General features: G+C 45.1%; 1 protein-coding gene across 8 annotated transcripts in view; it reads left to right on the forward strand.

The window, feature by feature from the left end:
- The first annotated feature begins 1,608 nt into the window (after positions 1-1,608).
- Positions 1,609-20,924, forward strand: part of BIRC6 (baculoviral IAP repeat containing 6) — a 252,420-nt gene continuing 233,104 nt past the window's right edge. For all 8 annotated transcript variants that reach the window (XM_044289277.1, XM_044289279.1, XM_044289280.1 and 5 more), the window contains exon 1: positions 1,609-2,088. In XM_044289277.1, the coding sequence (XP_044145212.1) occupies positions 1,677-2,088 (412 nt within the window). In that variant the 5' untranslated portion in view covers positions 1,609-1,676. The remainder of the gene's footprint in view (positions 2,089-20,924) is intronic.

Consider the following 20,924-nt stretch of genomic DNA (forward strand, 5'->3'; position numbering starts at 1 on the left):
GCACCACCCACAATGCACCAGTCTTCGTAACAGGAAAAACATAGTGTAATACAACTTAACACTGCTAGATGGTGCTATAACCACACTAATCACTACAGAAATACCAAAACGGAGGCAGACGTGATCTGTAATAATTCTCAAACTCAGCTGGCCAGAACAAATATTACTGGGGAGCCACAGTTTCACAGCCACTTAAAGAGTATCTTTCACCAGTTTTGACTATATCAAAGCGATACCTCACACTGTAGCCCATGTTCTCTAGATGTCATATCGCAATTTTTTTTAATGATATGCTCCTCCGTTGCTCGGCTGTGCCCCTCATTCTGTTTAGGCGCCCTGTATGCTAATTAATAGCATTGGAACAGGGAGGAGGAGACATCAGCTTTTCTCAGTGGGCGTGTCTTCTATCTGGCTGTGGCACTGTTCAATTACAGCAGAGCGCGTCACAGCCATTGAGAAAAAACAGCTCACCTTCTCCCTGGCTGTGACGTGCTCCGCTGTGATTGGACAGTGCCACAGCCAGATAGAAGACACGCCCACTGAGAAAAGCTGATGTCTCCTCCTCCCTGTTCCGATACTATTAATTAGCATACAGGGCGCCTAAACAGAACGAGGGGCACAGCGGCGCAACGGAGGAGCATATCATGAAGAAAATTAGCGATATGACATCTAGGAAACATGGGCTACAGTGTGAGGTATCGCTTTAAGGGTCCATTCACACGTCCGCAATTTTGCGGAACGGGTGCAGACCCAGTCATTTTCAATGGGGCCGGAATGTACTGTCCGCATCCGCACTTCCGCATCCGTGCTTCCGTTTCCGCAATTGCGGACAAGAATAGGCATTTTCTATTATAGTGCCGGCGACGTGCGGTCCGCAAATTGTGGAATACACATTGCCAGTGTCCGTTTTCCGGATCCGCAGAACACTTACGGACGTGTGAATGGACCCTTATAAAGTAAAAACTGGTGAAAGGTGCTCTTTTAACGACCCATGTTAAGCCACGCCCACATAGCCACACCCCAAAAGTGGCTTCACTTGGCCAATATTTTTTTCAGAAAGGTTGTAACTAGAGGAGAGAATTTCATATTTTTAAATTTGTTTGCGATTTGTTTACTGGTGAAAGCAGAATTGCGTTATGGATTCCGTTACCACGGACCATAACGCAGTTCTATGATGTAATGCCTTTAGAGGCATTCCGTTATAATAGAAGTCTATGGGCTGCAAAACGGTTCAGTTGTGCATAACATTGTACATATGAGAGGACAGCAGACAGCTGGGGCCCCTCATCTCTGGGGCCCCCCATCTCCTGTATACCTCCTAGCTCAATTACTTGTGTTTTTAGGAAATCGGTGGGAAAGCTGAATATCAGTCGCCTCAGAACTGTTGGCTGTTCTAATAACCGATACCGCATTTACTCTAGGGGCGGGGGGGCAGCTGAGGACATCCTACATGACGACCGGAGTGACAGTGCGGTTACCCGGCGATACGGTCTGAGTCATGGTGCGCTGCTGTTTTCAATAAAGTTTGTTACGAAAAAAAAAAAAAAAAAAAAAAAAGCAGCGCAGTGTGGCTTGTGGTGTCCGTAGCACGCACACGTAGGAGCACGGGCGTCAGGCGGGTGTCGTCACTTCCAGTGTCTCCTCCTGTCCGTGCGGCTTCCTGGCTGCTGCCCCGGATGGTGTATAGCGGTAGCGGAGCTGCTGCGGCTGCTGCTCTCCTGTCACCTGACGCAGCGGCCGGCGGCCCTCTTCCTCCTCCTCCTCACCCCGCTCCCGTGTCGGAAACCTCTTCCTCCTGCCCCCGGAGTTCTAGCTCGTCAACCTTTAGTCCTCGCTCTTCCCCCGGCCTCCCCGCCCCGGTGTCCCGCCCGGAGGGAGCCCGGCTGCCGAAGATGGCGGCGGGGGCTGCAGCGGGATCCTTGGAGTGGTTGGTGCTTAGAGATGGATGTCTGCGCTGTGATGAGCACGGTGTCAGCAGTTTATCCTATCATCCGGCGCTGAACGCCATCCTGGCCGTCACCACCCGGGGCAGCATCAAAGTCATCGACGGCACGTCCGGGGCCATTCTGCAGGCGTCGGCCATACACGGTGAGTGCAGCGCCGGGGGCCGCCCTCTACCTGTCATCACGTGTCTGTACGGGGGCACTTACCTCACGTTATTTACTGACCTCTACTGAGGGGGCAAGATGGGTCCCTACAGACACCGGGGGCCGCCCCCTCTACCTGTCATCATGTCTGTATGGGGGCACTTACCTCACGTTATTTACTGACCTCTACACAGGGGGCAAGATGGGTCCCTACAGATGCCGGGGTTCGGCGTGCATCCCTACGGCCGGGGGCCGCCCCTCTACCTGTCATCATCTCTGTATGGGGGCACTTACCTCACGTTATTTACTGACCTCTACAGAGGGTGCAGCGTGCGTCCCTACGGCCGGGGGGTCGGCGTGCGTCCCTACGGCCGGGGGGTCGGCGTGCGTCCCTGAGGAAAGCTGTTAAAGGGGTTGCCCGGGATTGGGGACATTGGTGTAATAGTACTAGAGTGACGTACATATTACATACATGCATGTCTGACCTTTGCCACATATTTTTGAAGCCCTGATTTCATGTAGGAAATTCTTAGCCGGAAGTGACTTTTCTTAGACTCGGTGACGTACCGGTTCTCTTGCTGAAGCCTCTTCTTCCGGCTTTTCAGGGAGCCCGATGACGTCACCGTCACTGATGGGCGGGCATTAGCGCTGCTCTGGCCAGTAAAACAGCTAGGGCAGTGCTAAAGCCCGCCCATCAGAGACGGTGATGTCACCGAACACACTGCCGGGCAGAAGCCTCCTCCTGGCAGTGTTATTGTAAACAAAAGAGCCTTTGCCCTGCACGATACAGGGCAAAGGAGGGCATCGGAGCATGAACTGCTCCGATGCTCAAGCCAGGGGGGCTGCCTGGGTGAAAATGGGCATATGTCCGGGTTCAGCTCTGAACCCTGACAACCCCTTTAACATGGTAGAAGTCAGGATGGAGAGGTGTGACGTCACGTGGTAAGAGGTATACAGCTGCAGTGTACCTACCAGGTATAAATACTAAGCCCTACTCTTCTGTACACACTATGTATAATATGGTGGCAGTGACAGGTCAGTGGTCAATCCTGTCAACTATAATAAAACGGGTAGAAGAGGATCCAGTCAGCATTAGGCAGGTCAGTATGGATCCCTGGCAGTATTAATATTCAGGTAGGAGTGGATCCCTGTTTGCGTGGGCCAGTGGGCAAGGCCTTGTTCACATTTCAGTGTCTGCGATGATGACATCCGTGACAAGGTGGTTAGTGTTTGATCCGTGAAGGATCAGTGTTTGGTTCGTTTTTTTTCCCCCCCTCTGATTATCATCCGTAATCCATGTACACTGCTGGTTTTCAGGGCATCTCCTAGCCGGGGTCAGTGTTTTTTTCGTGGGCCCATAGGCTTGAATTGGTGTGTGGTCTGCATCATGGACCAAAGTAGTACACATGTCCATAGTTTTCCACTGACCCACAGTCTTTGCGAAAATCGCTGATATGTGAACAAACACATTAAAAGCTGTGGGTCCATGTGCCGTCCGTCAGGAACAAGACTGCATACAAGTCAGTTTACAGCTCCGGACTCCTGTCATTAGGGGTCGACCCCGCCTACGACCTCCTTCACACCAGCGTGTTCGGTCCGGGAAACGCTAATGGCGTGTTGCCTGCATTTCCCGGATTGAACACTGTTCCTCTGACCCAAACGCACAACACCACAATGACTTGATGCTTTCAGATACTGCCTGATGGCGTGTCTACAGCGTTATATAAGGACTGCACCACAGACCGACGGACGGCGTGTCTACTGTGCTCACAGCGTTATATAAGGACTGCACCGCAGACCGACCGGCGTGTCTACTGTGCTCACAGCGTTATATAAGGACTGCACCGCAGACCGACCGGCGTGTCTACTGTGCTCACAGCGTTATATAAGGACTGCACCGCAGACCGACATGCGGCGTGTCTACTGTGCTCACAGCGTTATATAAGGACTGCACCGCAGACCGACATGCGGCGTGTCTACTGTGCTCACAGCGTTATATAAGGACTGCACCGCAGACCGACCGGCGTGTCTACTGTGCTCACAGCGTTATATAAGGACTGCACCGCAGACCGACATGCGGCGTGTCTACTGTGCTCACAGTGTTATATAAGGACTGCACCGCAGACCGACATGCGGCGTGTCTACTGTGCTCACAGTGTTATATAAGGACTGCACCGCAGACCGACCGACGGCGTGTCTACTGTGCTCACAGTGTTATATAAGGACTGCACCGCAGACCGACCGACGGCGTGTCTACTGTGCTCACAGTGTTATATAAGGACTGCACCGCAGACCGACCGACGGCGTGTCTACTGTGCTCACAGTGTTATATAAGGACTGCACTGCAGACCGACAGACGGCGTGTCTACTGTGCTCACAGTGTTATATAAGGACTGCACCGCAGACCGACCGACGGCGTGTCTACTGTGCTCACAGTGTTATATAAGGACTGCACCGCAGACCGACAGGCGGCGTGTCTACTGTGCTCAGCCTCACAGCGTTATATAAGGACTGCACCGCAGACCGACCGACCGACGGCGTGTCTACTGTGCTCACAGCGTTATATAAGGACTGCACCGCCGACCGACGGCGTGTCTACTGTGCTCACAGCGTTATATAAGGACTGCACCGCAGACCGACAGACGGCGTCATAAACCATTAAGAAGCTGTGAGTTTGGGACAGTGGAGCCGCGGTCAGTCCGGGAATTGCAGCCATTGCACAGAGCGTGTTTCCTGGACCATCCACGCTTGTCTGAAAAGGCGCCTACATATGTTTTTTCACCATTAAAAGAAAAAGAGCCATAGATGCTGCTTGCATTTTTTCATTCGGTTTCTATGGTGGATTTTAGTGGCATTTTTTGCTAAATGAACGTGTGACTAGTGGTTATTGTTCAGGCCAAAAGCTGCAACATGCTAAAAAAAACAGCTAGACAAAAATGCCACCAGTTAGACTCCTTTCACACTTGCCCTGTTTTCCAGTATTGAGATCTGGCAGAGGATCTTAAAGGGTTGTCTCACTTCAGTAAGTCGGATTTATCATGTACAGAAAGTTAATACAAGGCACTTACTAATGTATTGTTATTATCCATATTGCTTCGTTTGCTTGCTGGATTCATTTTTCCATCACATTATGCTTGTTTCCATGGTTACAGACCACCCTGCAATCCAGCAGTGCAGTGCTCCAGATGGTTACCAAAATGGTCGCCAATGCGACTTAGAATTGCTAAATGGCGACAAGACTTTGTAGTCTTGTCGCCATTTGCGCCTAGACCCTCCGCTGCTCTGCCTCACACACACACGAGGAACTGACATGGGATGCACTGCTGTCAGTGCGTGCCATGTTCTTCTCAACAGCACAGGGGAGAAGGAGGCGGTCCCTCCCCCTTTACCGCTGCCACCAATGGGCTGATAGCAGGGAGGAGGGGCTATGGCCACTGCACAACCAATGAATATAGATTATGCCTGAATACAAAAACAGGGCAGCAGGTAGAGTGTAAAGTCCTATTCACCCTGATAGAGATCAAGGGATGAAAAGACCCCAGGTTCTAGCCCCTAAGGGGGTAAATAGTTATAAAAAAAATACAGCGGGGCGGGGGCCCAATGCGACACAAGGCTGCCAAATGCCTTGCACGGCATCGGGAACTGCCTTCTACGGGTGCCGAGGAGATCCAGCCTCAGGCTGGGAATCCTAGGCAGCCTGTTAATGTATGACTCAGTGTCATACACTAACAGGCAATGCATTACAAAACAGATGTATTGTAATGCATTGCAGAGGGGATCAGACCCCCAAAAGTGAATGTCATAAATAAAGTAAAGTAAAAAAAAAAGTGTTTTAATAAAATTAATAAAGTAATAAAATTAATAAAGAAAAAAAAACGCCCCTTTCCCCTTATTTTATAATAAAAAACTGAACCCCCCCAAACCCACACATATTATGTATTGCTGCGTCCGTAATGACCGGCTATATAAATCTATCACATGATCCACCCTGTCCAATAAACACCATTAAAATAAAAACAGTGTAAAAAAAAAAAAAAGCTATTTTTGTCACCTTACATCACAAAAAGTGCAACACCAAGCGATCAAAAAGGCGTATGCCCCCCAAAATGGTATCAATCAAACGTCACCTCATCCCACAAAAAATGAGCCCCTACCTAAGACAATCGCCCCAAAAAATAAAAAAAACTATAGCTCTCAACATGGAGACACTAAAACATCATTTTTATTTTTTTTTGTCAAAACTGCTATTATTGTGCTAAAGTAAAAAAATATATACATATTGGGTATCGCCATGTCCGTAACAAACAGCTTTACAAAAATATCACATGACCTAACCACTTAGGTGAACACCGTAAAAAAATGCAATTTTTGTCACGTTACATCACAAAAATTGCAACAGCAAGTGATCCAAAAGGCGTGTGCCCCCCAAAATAGTACCAATCAGACCGTCACCTCATCCCGCAAAAAATGAGACCCTACCTAAGAGAATCGGTCAAAAAATAAAAAGCTATGGCTCTTAGACTGAGACACTAAAATATGATTATTTTTTGCTTCAAAACTGCTATTATTGTGCTAAAGTGAAAAATAAAATAAAAAGTATTCATATTAGGTATTGCCACGTGTGTAACAATCTGCTCTATAAAAAAGTCAAATGACCTAATCCCTCGGTTAAGGGCTCTTTCACACTTGCGTTGTCTGGTCCCGTCGTGTACTCCATTTGCCGGAATTACACGCCGGATCCGGAAAAAAACGCAAGTGAACTGAAAGCATTTGAAGACGGATCCGTCAAAATGCATGGGGATAAATCCTGATCAGGATTTTTCCGGCATAGAGCCCCGACGACGGAACTCTATGCCGGAAAAGAACAACGCAAGTGTGAAAGAGCCCTAAACACTGTAAAAATAACCTTGCCTCACAAAAAACTTAATATAGGGCAATAAAAAAATCATATGTACCCCAAAATAGTACCAACAAAACTGGCACCTTATCCCGTAGTTTCCAAAATGTGGTCACTTTTTTGAGTTTCTACTGTAGGAGTGCATCAGAGGGGCTTCAAATGAGACATGGCATCTAAAAACCAGTCCAGCAAAATCTGCCTTCCAAAAACCGCATGGCATTCCTTTCCTTCTGCGCCCTGCCGTGTGCTTGTACAACAGTTTACGATCACATGTGGGGTGTTTCTGTAAACTTCAGAATCGGGGTAATAAATATAGAATTTTATTTGGCTGTTAACCCTTGCTTTGCTACTGGAAAAAATGGACTAAAATGTAAAATCTGCCAAAAAAGTGAAATTCTGAAATTTCATCTCCATTTTCCATCAATTCTTGTGGAACACCTAAAGGGTTAATAAAGTTTGTAAAATCAGTTTTGTATACCTTGAGGGGTGTAGTTTCTAAAATGAGGTCACTTTTGGGTGGTTTCTATTATGTAAGCCTCACAAAGTGACTTCAGACCTGAACTAGTCCTTAAAAAGTGGGTTTTGGAAATTTTCTGAAAAATTTCAAGATTTGCTTCCATACTTTTAAAAGGCTGGGTTCACACGGGCGTGTCCGGATGCGTCCCGGTGTATTGCGGCAAACCCGCGCGATTAGGTACTCAATTGCAGTCAGTTTTGACTGCGATTGCGTTCCGATGTTCAGTTTTTATCGCGCGGGTGCAATGTGTTTTGCACGCGCGTGATAAAAAAACCGACTGTGGTACCCAGACCCGAACTTCTTCACAGAAGTTTAGGTTCTGGGTTGTGTAGATGTAATTATTTTCCCTTATAAGTTAACATGGTTATAAGGGAAAATAATAGCATTCTGAATACAGAATGCTTAGTAGGTGATCAATTGAGGGTTACATTTTTTTTTAAAGATTAACTCACCTTCTCGCGTAGTTCCCGGTCTCTTATTTACTACTTTAATGATGAACTAACGGCTAGGACCTGTGGTGACGTCAGATCACATGCTCCAATCACATGGTCCATCACCACGGTGATGGAGCATGTGATCTGACTTCACCACAGGTCCTTTAGCCGGTAGTTCATCATTAAAGAAGTAAAGAAGAGACCGGGAACTACGCCACCAAGAGGAGAAGGTGAGTTAATTAAAAAAAAAAAAAAAAAAAAAAAATTAACCCTCAATTTACCACCTACTAAGCATTCTGTATTTAGAATGCTATTATTTTCCCTTATAACCATGTTATAAGGGAAAATAATACAGTGAATAGACTGTCGCCTAGCAACCATGCGTGAAAATTGCACCGCATCCGCCCTTGCTTGCGGATGCTTGCGATTTTCACTCAGCCCCATTCACTTCTATGGGGCTTGCGTGATAAACGCACAATATAGAGCATGCTGCACGTAACGCATAAGTGATGCGTGAAAATCACAGCTCATGTGCACAGCCCCATAGAAATGAATGGGTCCAGATTCAGTGCGGGTGCAATGCGTTCACCTCCCGCATTGCACCCGCGTGGAAATCTTGCCCGTGTGAACTCAGCCTAAGCCTTCTAATGTCCCCAAAAAATAAAATGTCATTTTCAAAATGATCCAAACATGAAGTAGACATATGGGAAATGTAAAGTAATTACTATTTGTGAATGTATTACTATCTATTATAAAAGTAGAGAAATTGAAATTTGCTAATTTGTACATTTTTCAACATTTTTGGTAAATTTTTTATTTTTTTTTTAACTTATTTTTACCACTGTCATGAAGTACAATATGTGACGAGAAAACAATCTCAGAACGGCCTGGATAATTAAAAGCGTTTTAAAGTTATCACCACATAAGGTGACACATGTCAGATTTGCAAAAAATGGCCTGGGCAGGAAGGGGTTAATACGTTCTCTGCGGCCCAGCAAAAAAATAACTTCTTCTACTCTTGTCTTTTTTGTGGACAAAGGATATAACATTTCTGCAGGAGTAAAAAAAAAAAAAAAATGGCGGCATGCACTCGGCCGGTGTTTTGCACACTTTGCTCAACAAAAACAACCGTACTGATGCCCACGAGAATCATAGACGAGTCCTATTCTAGTTTATGGCACCCTATACAATGCTCTGTGGGCTCTGGATGATTGCCCTGGCACTGTCCCACCCCGTTAGCTGCTGCATCTCTCCATATTGAATGTCAGGTTGGGTGGGAGAGTGCAGCCCTCTTGGGGTACCTGCACATGTTGAGGATTTTCGTGCGGAAAACCCGTGGGGTTATACAGTGCCAGCGAAGTGAGTGAGATTAGACAAATCTAATGTACGGTTCTTTTATTTTTTTTTGTTGCCTGTGCGGCAATTGACCTGTCACGATATGACAATTATTTCTGTGATAATTTTATTTTTATTTTTTGGGGTGCGGATTTCATCCTTTTCAATGCAAAACTGACTAGGGCTGCAGTAAACGATTATTTTAGTAATCGAGTATTGTATTGATTGTTTTTTTACGATTAATCGAGTAATGTAATAAGAAAAAAAGAATTAATAGACTGTTTAACTTTATAAAAACTCATCAGACCCCCTGCCATCAGTCCCCAACACCCTTTGTTCCCCCCCACCCCAGAGCAATCGGCCTCTAAATGTCCCCCACTGCCATCAGCCCCTCCATGTCATCCATTGCCATGTTCCCCTTCAGTGTCATGTTCCCAGCGCCAGTGAAATAAAATACCTTTCCTTTAGGGGTGCTGCTCCACAGCTCCTTCCACTTCTTCTCTGCGCGCTTCACTGGATCCTGACGTCACACAGCGTCGGGTCATAGTGCGCGCTTACGTGCACTATGACCTGGCGATGTGTCGGGATACAGTGCGGGTCAGCGGGTGACCACGGAGCAGTAAGTAATAGCAAGCGCTTCACTCCCGCTCCGTGGTCACATGACACAAACGAATCCTCGATGCAAGAAATTTGCATCGATGATTTTTTCGAGTAGTCTTCTAAGGCCTTCTGCACACGAACGTATGGTTTTGTGGTCCTTTTTAATCCATTTTTCCGGTTTTTTGTTTCAGTAGTCTTTCCGTTCTGCTTCCGTTCTGTTTTGCTATTCGGTTTTGTCCGTTTGGTTTCTGTTTTTGATCCTATTTTTACGGATCGGAAACGGAAGCATACAATAATGTTTAAACAGTAACTATCCTACGTTCCACAACTTCTTTCTTACAAATTCTCTTAACCTGCTGTCTCTCACTGAAACTTGAATGCAGCAATCTGACACCACTTCCCCTGTAAAAATTGGGCTGGGCATAAAATTTTTAACAGATGGTTCCGCAAAAACGGGATGGATACGGAAGACATACGGATGCATTCAGTATTTTTTGCGGAACCATTGACTTGAATGGAGCCACGGAACGTTATTTGCGGGCAATAATAGCACATGTTCTATCTGAACGGAAGCGGAATGCATATGGAGTGCCTTCCGTTGTTTTTGAAGACCCGTTGAAGTGAATGGTTCCGCATACGGACCAAAAACGGAACGCAAACGGAATAAAGATTTGGTCGTGTGCAGGAGGCTTAAACCTCTGTGCAAACCCATCAGTTTTTCCTGACCAGACCCTGTCACAACCCGTATCGCTGGTGTGAACGAGGCCTAACTGGCTTCTCTGGGCTTCGCAGAAGAACCTGGAGTGTTGTGACCCTGTGGAGGAAAGCTGGTCTTGTTAGTGCTTTCTTCCTCAGGTCTAGCAATGGCGCTGTCTCTGCTGCTCACTGACTGGCCGTGGGGTCTTCTGCTTAGTTCCCAACATACTGTATATGCAGCTGAACAGGCAGATTCAGGAACACATCCAATCAGGACTCAAGTGGAAGATCCCCACAGCCAGCAGTAGCGGCATTAGCGACCTGACGAACGGGTAAGTACTGCCGAAACTATCTTTCCCCCACATGGTCAGAACCCTTTCAACGTCTGGGATTGATTTGTTGTTCCTATTGTATACGTGGATTGAACGACATTCTAGTTTCCTGATGGGGGCACTATTGCTTCTTGTGGTTGATCCCCAATTAGAATTTGTACTGAACCTGATGTCAGTGCAATTTGCTGTGCGGAGTCCGATGTAGTATGTCTGCCATGTATGGGTGGACTGGTTGTACTGGGCTGTTCATATTCACTTATTACTGGTGGTTGCCTGTTTTTTCTTTCTCAGCTAATGTGATTATTCTAACCTCTAAGCAGGAGCCGTAATATGTTGCTTGGATTCAATAAGTGTAAGGCCTTATTCACACAGTCAGTGGTTGTGAGCCAAAACCAGGTGCGGCTCTAAACACAGAACAGGTGCCAGTCTTTCCCTTATACCTTATGCCTGTGGAGGCTCCAATCCTGGTTTTTGCTCACAATCACTGATGAAAATCACTGATCAAAACACTGACGTGTGAATAAGGCCCCATTCACATGACCATATTTTTGCTCTATACCCAATCTCCAGTTTTTGCGGATTGGATGTGGAACCATTAATTTCAGCGGCGCCGCAAAAATGCGGACAACTCACTGTGTGCTGTCCACATCCGTATGTCTGTTCCGCAGGCCTGCAAAAAAGATAGAACATGTACTATTGTCCGTTTTGCAGACAAGGATAGGCATTGGCTATCATAGATCCGAACCAGATTCATTTTTAATGCTGTTTTCTGTACAGCGTTAAAATGTATTAGCTCCACGTAGTCACACGTCATATTGCCCGAAGTCGCGCAAGACTTTGGTAAATTACTTCGGTATTCCTATGTACGTCTTTAAAAATAGTTTAAAATAGAAACTAGGGTTGTTTCGGGTATCGAACTTTTGATACCCAATCAATACTTTTGTCCCGGTATCGATACGATACTAGGCTGTACTACTGCACAGCCTAGTATCAGAGAATATGGATCGCGCTGCTCTCAGCACGGCCTTATTCCCTCCGCAGCACAGGGAAGAAGGAAGCAGTCTCTCCCTCCCCCTGTGCTACCGCTGAGGGGCGGAGGAGGAGGGGAGGGGCTGTGGCCACTGCACCACCAATGATGACTAACGTTTAATACATTACAAATGCAGGCGGCGGCAGAAACACATTGCTGCCACACTGCCTCTGACAGGGCGCTGCGATCCGTGGCAATTAACCCCTCCAGGGCGGCACCTGAGGGGTCAACTGCCGCTGATCGCAGTGCCCTGTCAAGAGTTCGGGTTCCGGCAATGTGTTTCTGCCGCCGGCTGTATTTGTATATTAAACGTTAATTATCATTGGTGGCGAAGTGCGCCCTCCCCACCCCCCTCCACAGTATTAAAAACATTGGTGGCACAGTGTGCCCCCCCCCCCCCCTTCCCAGTATTAAAAACATTGGTGGCACAGTGTGCCCCCCCCCCCCTTCCCAGTATTAAAATCATTGGTGGCAGTAGAGTCCCCTCACCTCCTTTCATTGGTGGCAGCTTCTGATCGGAGCCCCAGCAGTGTAATCCTGGGGCTCCGATCGGTTACCAATGCAGCCAAGACGCTACTGAAGCCCTTGCTGCCATGGTAACCTCCCTGCTGCTTTGTGCACAGGGCAGCAGGGACAGTGTAAGATCCTATTCACCCCAATAGAGATCTATCACGGTAAATAGTTATTAAATAAACTGTAAAAATAAGTTAAAAAAAACCCAAAATAGTATAAATCACCCCCTTTCCCAATTTTACATATAAAAAATATAAACAATAAATAAATAAAATATTACATATCGCCACATCCGAAAAGTCCAAAATATTAAAATATAGCTCCTATGCGGTGAACGCCGTAAAAGAAAAAAAAAGAAACTGCGCAATTCCATTTTTTTTTTATTTTTAGTCACCTTGTCCCCTCAAAAAATAGGATAGGACTGTTTGATTATGGGCCGGACTTTCCATAAAATGCGGAATGCACGCGGGTTTCTTTTTTCATGGTATCGAGTATCGCAATAATTTTTTGTGGTACTTTTGGTATTGAAACAACCCTAATAGGAACCTGAAGAGTGTTTCGGTACTGGCAGGTACCTCGGTACCAAAGCCAACTTCAGATTCATATTTTAAACTGTTTTTAAAGACGCAGATAGGAATACCGAAGTAACTTACAAAAGTCTTGGGCTATCCAAACTTTGCCTACACGGATCCAATACATTTTATTGTGGTACAGAAACAGCATTAGAAACAAAGTTTTTTTTTGGACAAATATATTTTTGATCTATGATCCGAAGCGCGATTTGTTTAAACCTAATTGGTACAATGGGTCTGCAAAAAAAAAAGGATGCAACACAGAAATCATCCATATTTTTTGTGGACCGCAAAATACTTAGTCATGTGAATGCCCCCTATGGTACATTCATACAACAGTGACAAATGGCAGTTTTTTTAAATAATGGCCTTAAAAAAAATCTGATATTTTGTCCATTGTCACGGACCGACTACACTACTATGTGTGTGGGTGGGTGTTTTTAATGTCAGAAAGGCATTCGTGAAAAACCTACTGTTAAAAATGGGCCGTTTTGTGACTAGCTTTTTTTTTTTTTTTGTGCGGATGTTGGCTAAATCTGGCATTTTTATATTATTTATTATTATTATTTTTCATTTTTGGGTTGTTTCGTGTTCTTTGTTTGTCTTTACAATTGTTCCAAAAATCTACAGATCTACATTGTGTGTTAACCAGGCTTTTCACTTCTCCTCCAGTTTGGGTTTGAGCTCAGTTCTGGTACAAAGGACGTAGGCCATACCTCATATAGGGGGTGTAGCCCTGGTCTGGTACAAAGGACGTAGGCCATACCTCATATAGGGGGTGTAGCCCTGGTCTGGTACAAAGGACGTAGGCCGTACCTCATATAGGGGGTGTAGCCCTGGTCTGGACATAGGCCATACCTCATATAAGGGGTGTAGCCCTGGTCTGGTACAAAGGATGTAGGCCATGCCTCATATAGGGGGTGTAGCTCCATTCTGGACGTAGGCCATACCTCATATAGGGGGTGTAGCCCTGGTCTGGTACAAAGGATGTAGGCCATGCCTCCTATAGGGAGTGTAGCCCTGGTCTGGTACAAAGAACGTAGGCCATACCTCATATAAGGGGGTGTAGCCCTGGTCTGGTACAAAAGGCGTAGGCCATACCTCATATAGGGGGTGTAGGTCTGGTACAAAGGACGTAGGCCATACCTCATATAGGGGGTGTAGCCCTGGTCTGGACGTAGGCCATACCTCATATAAGGGGTGTAGCCCTGGTCTGGTACAAAAGACGTAGGCCATACCTCCATATAGGGGGTGTAGCCCTGGTCTGGTACAAAAGACGTAGGCCATACCTCCATATAGGGGGTGTAGCCCTGGTCTGGTACAAAGGATGTAGGCCATAACTCATATAGGGGGTGTAGCCCTGGTCTGGACGTAGGCCATACCTCATATAGGGGGTGTAGCCCTGGTCTGGACGTAGGCCTTACCTCATATAAGGGGTGTAGCCCTGGTGTGGTACAAAAGACGTAGGCCATACCTCATATAGGGGGTGTAGCTCTAGTCTGGTACAAAGGACGTAGGCCATACCTCATATAGGGGGTGTACCTCTGGTACAAAGGACGTAGGCCATACCTCGTATAGGTGGTGTAGCTCTGGTCTGGTACAAAAGACGTAGCCCCTACCTCGTATAGGGGGTGTAGCCCTGGTCTGGTACAAAGGACGTAGGCCATACCTCATATAGGGGGTGTAGCTCTGGTCTGGTAGGCTCCGGTTCACTGATGTGGATTGTTTGTTACATGGCTTTAAGATTGTATTTGTCTTTAATAGAAGGGTTTATAAATTGCTATTCCACTAAATACATTTCCTAAATAGCTTTTTAGAGTTTGGAAAAAGTAAGATGAAAAGAGAAAAAATATTAGGGGGAATATGTCGATTGTCTAATCAGACCTCCGGTAACCTTGTGATACATGGACATTGGCCGGAGGGGGGATTCTATCTGTTTAAAGCCAGCAATTGAGTTGATGTATAGAGCTTTTATATGTACCGGGCTTTTTGATTATACCTCTATACTTTATTTGTCCCAAGCTAGCAATCAAATATATGTATCCAGCTTAGTGATGTACTGGGCTTGATTGCGGCTTTTTGACTATACCGCAGGTTACTTAGTATTGTATAAACATTAACCTGACGTTTTTTCTATCTTTTCTGGGCCAGCTATCAATTATATGTGTTAGGCCTCATGCACACGACCGTTGTGTGCATCCGTGGGCGTTCCGGCTTTTTTCGCGGACCCATTGACTTTCAATGGGCCCGTGGAAAAATCGGAAAATGCACCGTTTGGCAGCCGCATCCGTGATCCGTGTTTCCTGGCCGTGAAAAAAAAATAGGACCTGTCCTATTTTTTTTCATGGCCAACGGTTCACGGACCCATTCAAGTCAATGGGTCCATGAAAAATCACGGATGCACACAAGATTGTCGTCCGTGTCCATGATCCATGTCCGTTTTTTCCTATCATTTCAATGGCAAACTTGACTTTTTTTCATTTTTCATGTCCGTGGATCCTCCAAAAATCATGGAAGAACCACGGCCGAAAAAAACGGTCACGGACCTACGGACCCCGTTTTTGCGGACCTTAAAAAAAAATAAAAAACGGTCGTGTGCATGAGGCCTTAAGCTTATATCGGGCTGTCTCATGTATGTGCTCTAACATCTACACTGGTTGATTACACACATATTGATGACTGTCTATTGGACTGGGAACTGTTACAACCACTTTTTCAGGTTTGATCACGTGTATCGATTGATGGGAGTGCTGATAAACAAATGTTTCAGGTTCTCATATGCTAACAGTCAGAGGTATTTGTATCTCCAGCTTTTTTGCACTTCCGTTACCAGTTAATACCCGTGTAGTTCTTCTGGAGCAGTTGTTTATTATTTTCTACTTTCTGCCCCATATTTTTCCCCCTGATGAACCAATAATTGGTGAACCGTGTTGGAAGTATTTAGGGCAATGAGAGGGTGAGATGGGGCAGGCCCGGGACCACAGGCCACCCACCATCAGGGTGTTCCTATGGGTTGATGTATTAGTTAGGGACATCTCTCCCTAGCGTATTATACCCGCCCTCCCTCTGTGTAGATTTGTATGTGTTAGTGTTTTTGGTCCATTATGAGCAATGCTTGTTAGATTTTAGAGGAATATGAAGTGATTTAATATTAATGTGGTGATGAAAAGTTAAGTTTTATTCCTAGCTTTCTGTGACTACAAACAAGCCCTGAGTAGTCATGTGGTCCTGCTCCCTTCTCTCAGCCCCTTACAGAAAGGATTATGACCGTCGAATCCGGTTACACTCAGGGTTTGCTTGTGGTATGCTAACATGGAGACACATAGGTCTGCATAGGAGCCGTAAACTGAAATCAATCTAAAATTAACCCCTTCTTCCTGTATGTATTTTGGGCCTTAGGGACCAAGCATTTTTTTTTCTTCACCATTGCATTCCAAGAGCTTATAAGGGCTTGTTTTTTTACGAAACAAGTTGTAGTTTTTTATTTCACCGCTTAGGACTACACGTGGCTTACTGGTAAAAAAAAAAACAACACAATTTATTACAGCAATGTGTGTGTATACATGTACACTTATTGACCACAGTTTATTCAATTTTTTTGGTTGAATAAGTAAATAAAAAAAATAAAAAAATCTGCAATTCAGACTATTTAGTTTTTTACGTTCACCGTGCAGGATATATTACATGATAAATTTATAATGCGGCTTGTTGTGGAAGCGGTGATATCAAATATATGGCGTGTATTTTATTTTTGCATTTTTTCTCATTGAAAAGCCTTTTTTTCCTGCTTTAAACCGCTGGGCACGCGAACTGCAGCAATGTCTCCTATTGAAAACAATGAGAGGCAGCTCCATAAACCGCTAGGTGAATCGGCCCTAAACGTAACTGCAGAAGGGCTAGTCAGACACATACTGGGCTTAACGTGAGGTGGCCAGTGTAAATCTTCTTATCCCTGAGACTGCTTACAGGACATTTAAATATATAACTCAATGTGTTTCAAAATGTATTTTTTTTTTTTTTCTTCATTTTTGATGATATTGTCAACCTACATATTGGCGTGCTGGGGGCCTAACACTGCTGATGGGTTCCTTTTGAATAGCCAGGTCCTGTTTTGGGAGTTATCAGGAGCTTTTGAAGATTATAAGTGCTCAGTACAAATGGCCAGTGCCACCTAATAAATGAGCCGCATTCATTTGTTATGTAACATTTGCTATGATTGTCGGTTGCGAAATCATTCTGACAGATGTCTGGAGCTGTGATTAGTGTAACTTCAAGGAAAGAGCTCAGGAGCCATTAAGACCATCTTAGGAACCCGGGTTTCATACAGTTGTAGCCATGAAATAGTTCTTCAGCTGACAACTGTGTTAGCCAAATCCAGTAGAAACAAGCGGGTTCAGCTTAGGGCCCTTCTACACGGGCTGAGGATCGGGGCATTATCAAGAACATCTGTTCCCTTATAGAAGAAGATGCTGCCGATCACCGGACAAGCAGATGATTGTTTGCTGCTTACCACATCTATCTTGCGGAAGGTAAATTCATAATTTGTCAGCAGAATATTGCCCTGGGTAAATAGGGATGTGCTGATGACAGAATGTGAACAGAGTTGGGATGAACAATCGTAATAACAATCATTTGTCCCTTGTTCATTTTGCATTGACCAGTGTGAAAGGCACTTTAAACAATCACCAATTGATTTGTATATCTGCAAGAAATAGCCACATGCCCAATCCTCTTTCCCTCGCCAGTCAGATTTAGCCACATGCCCAATCCTCTTTCCATCGCCAGTCAGATTTAGCCACATGCCCAATCCTCTTTCCCTCGCCAGTCAGATTTAGCCACATGCCCAATCCTCTTTCCCTCGCCAGTCAGATTAAATACTGATGTCAGCGGTGTGTCACTGATGAGCTAAGAGTAAGTGGTTGCCGAGAACCGGCATCATAACCATTGCAGCCCAGGCCTTGAAAAGAGTCAAATCTACCTGAGAAGAGTCATGGTTATTCATAATCTCCTGCTCTCTCACCCACCTGCTGATGACTGGCAGTTCTCTCCTAGAGAGAAAGGGAGAAAACTAGGTAGAAGACTGCCAGTCATCAGCAGGTGGGCAGGGAGAGAAGGAATCCAGGAATAACCATGACTCTTCTATTAGTGAGAGAAGGAAGCCGAGGAGAAGACAGAAGCGCTTTATTAGCACTTCTGCCTTCTCTATGAGCGCTCTGCAGTGTAGACCCAGCGATCACGTGATCTCTGGGTGTCTCGGTGACATAGGAGCGCTGCCCTGGTACAAAGCCTCCACAGCAGGCTGGTTTGCCTGTAACTGGGGCTCCTTTGGATACTCCAGTTACAGTGGACACAATCTGGCACAATAGAAAACTGATCAATTTGGCGATTTGTTAGATTTTGGGGCGGCTGGCTGCACGTGCCTCCTGCCTACAGTACATCTGTTTCCGTCCAACAGGAAAGCCAAATATAGTTCCCTGGTTTTGATTTATTCCCACCCCCATTTACTTTAAGATCATCTCTGCTTCCTCCTCCTTGATCTGTTAATAGCGAGTTAATTCTCCGCAGAGCTGCAGAAGTTTTTGCATTGCTAAGTAAAAAGTATTTGTTGTACAGGTTTTGGCAGAAAGTGCCAAGTAAACATGGGCTTGAAATATGCGACTTTTGTTCTCAGTTTGTCTTTATTTTTTAGCACGACTTTCTTCACAAATAAAGGGTCCATTAACACGTCTGCAAAATGGGTCCGCATCCGTTCCGCAATTTTGCGGAACTGGTGCGGTCCAATTCATTTTCAATGGGGCCGGGATGTGCTGTCCGCATTCACGGATTTGCACTTCCGTTCCACAAAAAAAAATTAACTTGTCCCATTCTTGTCCCTGGACAAGAAAAGGCATTTTCTATGAGAGTGCTGACGATGTGCGGTCCGCAAAATGTGGAACGCACATTGCCGGTGTCCATGTTTTGCGGATCCGCAATTTGCTGTGTGATTGTCTGATTTTGCAAATAAGATGTAACCATTGTATGTACTTTTGCCATTGGGGGATTCTGGATTAAATATCCATCAAAGTCTAAGTGTCCTGTTATAAGTACAGTGGATATAAAAAGTCTACACACCCCTGTTAAAATGTCAGGTTTCTGTAATGTAAAAAAATGAGATAAAGATAAATCATTTCAGAACTTTTTCCACCTTTTTAATGTGACCTATAAACTGTACCACTCAATTGGAAAACAAACTGAAAACTTTTAGGTGGAGGGAAGAAAACTTATAACTGGGGATGTAGCTGTGTTCAGAATTAAGCAATCACATTCAAAATGTTAAATAGGAGTCAGTATACATCTGCCATCATTTAAAGTGCCTCTGATTAACCCCACATAAAGTTCAGCCGCTCTAGTTGGTCTTTCCTGAAATTTTCTTAGTCACATCCCACAGCAAAAGCCATGATCCACGGAGAGCTTCTAAAGCATCAGAGGGATCTCATTGTTAAAAGGTATCAGTCAGGAGAAGGGTACAAAAGAATTTCCAAGGCATTAGATATACCATGGAACACAGTGAAGACAGTCATCATCAAGTGGAGAAAATATGGCACAACAGTGACATTACCAAGAACTGGACATCTCTCCAAAATTGATGAAAAGACGAGAAGAAAACTGGCCGGAGAGGCTACCAAGAGGCTTACAGCAACATTAAAGGAGCTGCAGGAATATCTGGCTGTGGGGTACATGTGACAACAATCTCCCGTGTTCTTAATAGGTCTGGGCTATGGGGTAGAGTGGAAAGACAAAGGCCTTTTCTTACAAAAAAAAATTATCCAAGCCAGGCTACATTTTGCAAAAACACATCTGAAGTCTCCCAAAAGCATGTGGGAAAAGGTGTTTTGGTCTGATGAAACCAAGGTTGAACTTTTTGTCCATAATTCCAAAAGATATGTTTGGCATAAAAACAATACTGCACATTACCAAAAGAACACCATACCCACAGCGAAGCATGGTGGTGGCTGCATCCACCAGCTTTGGAGCTGTTTTTCTTCAGCTGGAACTGGGGCCTTAGCTAAGCTAGAGGGAATTATGAACTGTTCCAAATACCAGTCAATATTGGCACAAAACCTTCAGGCTTCTGCTAGAAAGCTGAACATGAAGAGGATCTTCATCTTTCAGCATGAACGACCCAAAGCATATATCCAAATCAACAAAGCAATGCCTTCACCAGAAGGAGATTAAAGTTTTGGAATGGCCCAGACCTGAATCCGATTGAAAATCTGTGGGGTGATCTGAAGAGGGCTGTGCACAGGAGATGCCCTCGCAATCTGACAGATTTGGAGTGTTTTTGCAAAGAAGAGTGGGCAAATTAAAATGGGCCATGGTGTGTAGACTTTTTATTTCCACTGTATGTGTTCTTACTGGGTGTCCTAAACGTAGTGTAAAGACCATACATACAGTCAGTCCCAGCGTAGTTCTGTATACATGGCGCGGAGAGTGGATAATAGGCTGCTGCAGAAAACCTTTGGAAGTGGGAAGAATCTCCCATCAGTAGGCAGTCAAGGATCAGTCAGTAGACCGACACAATAATGGTGTTTTTTGGAAGTACAATATTGATGACAGATCCTCAGGAAAGTTGGGGTGATATTGATAGTAAATAGTGTATCTGATGATCCCCAGTTAAGAACTGTGCACTGCTTGTGAGGACAAGGACTACTGTCTGCCCTCATAGTAATCTTTTCATCTGTAACAAATGCTACAGAAATGGCCTCCCGACGTTAAAAATGTTGCCAACCTACCTTCAGTGCGGTAAAATTGGGTACACATCATGTTTTTGTTGTAAGTTTAAAGTACACAAAAAAAAAAACATAAGTTGATGGAGGCCATACAGTGGCATCCCTCACCATAGAAACATAGAATGTGTCGGCAGATAAGAAC

Source organism: Bufo gargarizans, chromosome 4 (assembly GCF_014858855.1).
Source record: "Bufo gargarizans isolate SCDJY-AF-19 chromosome 4, ASM1485885v1, whole genome shotgun sequence".
Classification (NCBI taxonomy): domain Eukaryota; kingdom Metazoa; phylum Chordata; class Amphibia; order Anura; family Bufonidae; genus Bufo; species Bufo gargarizans.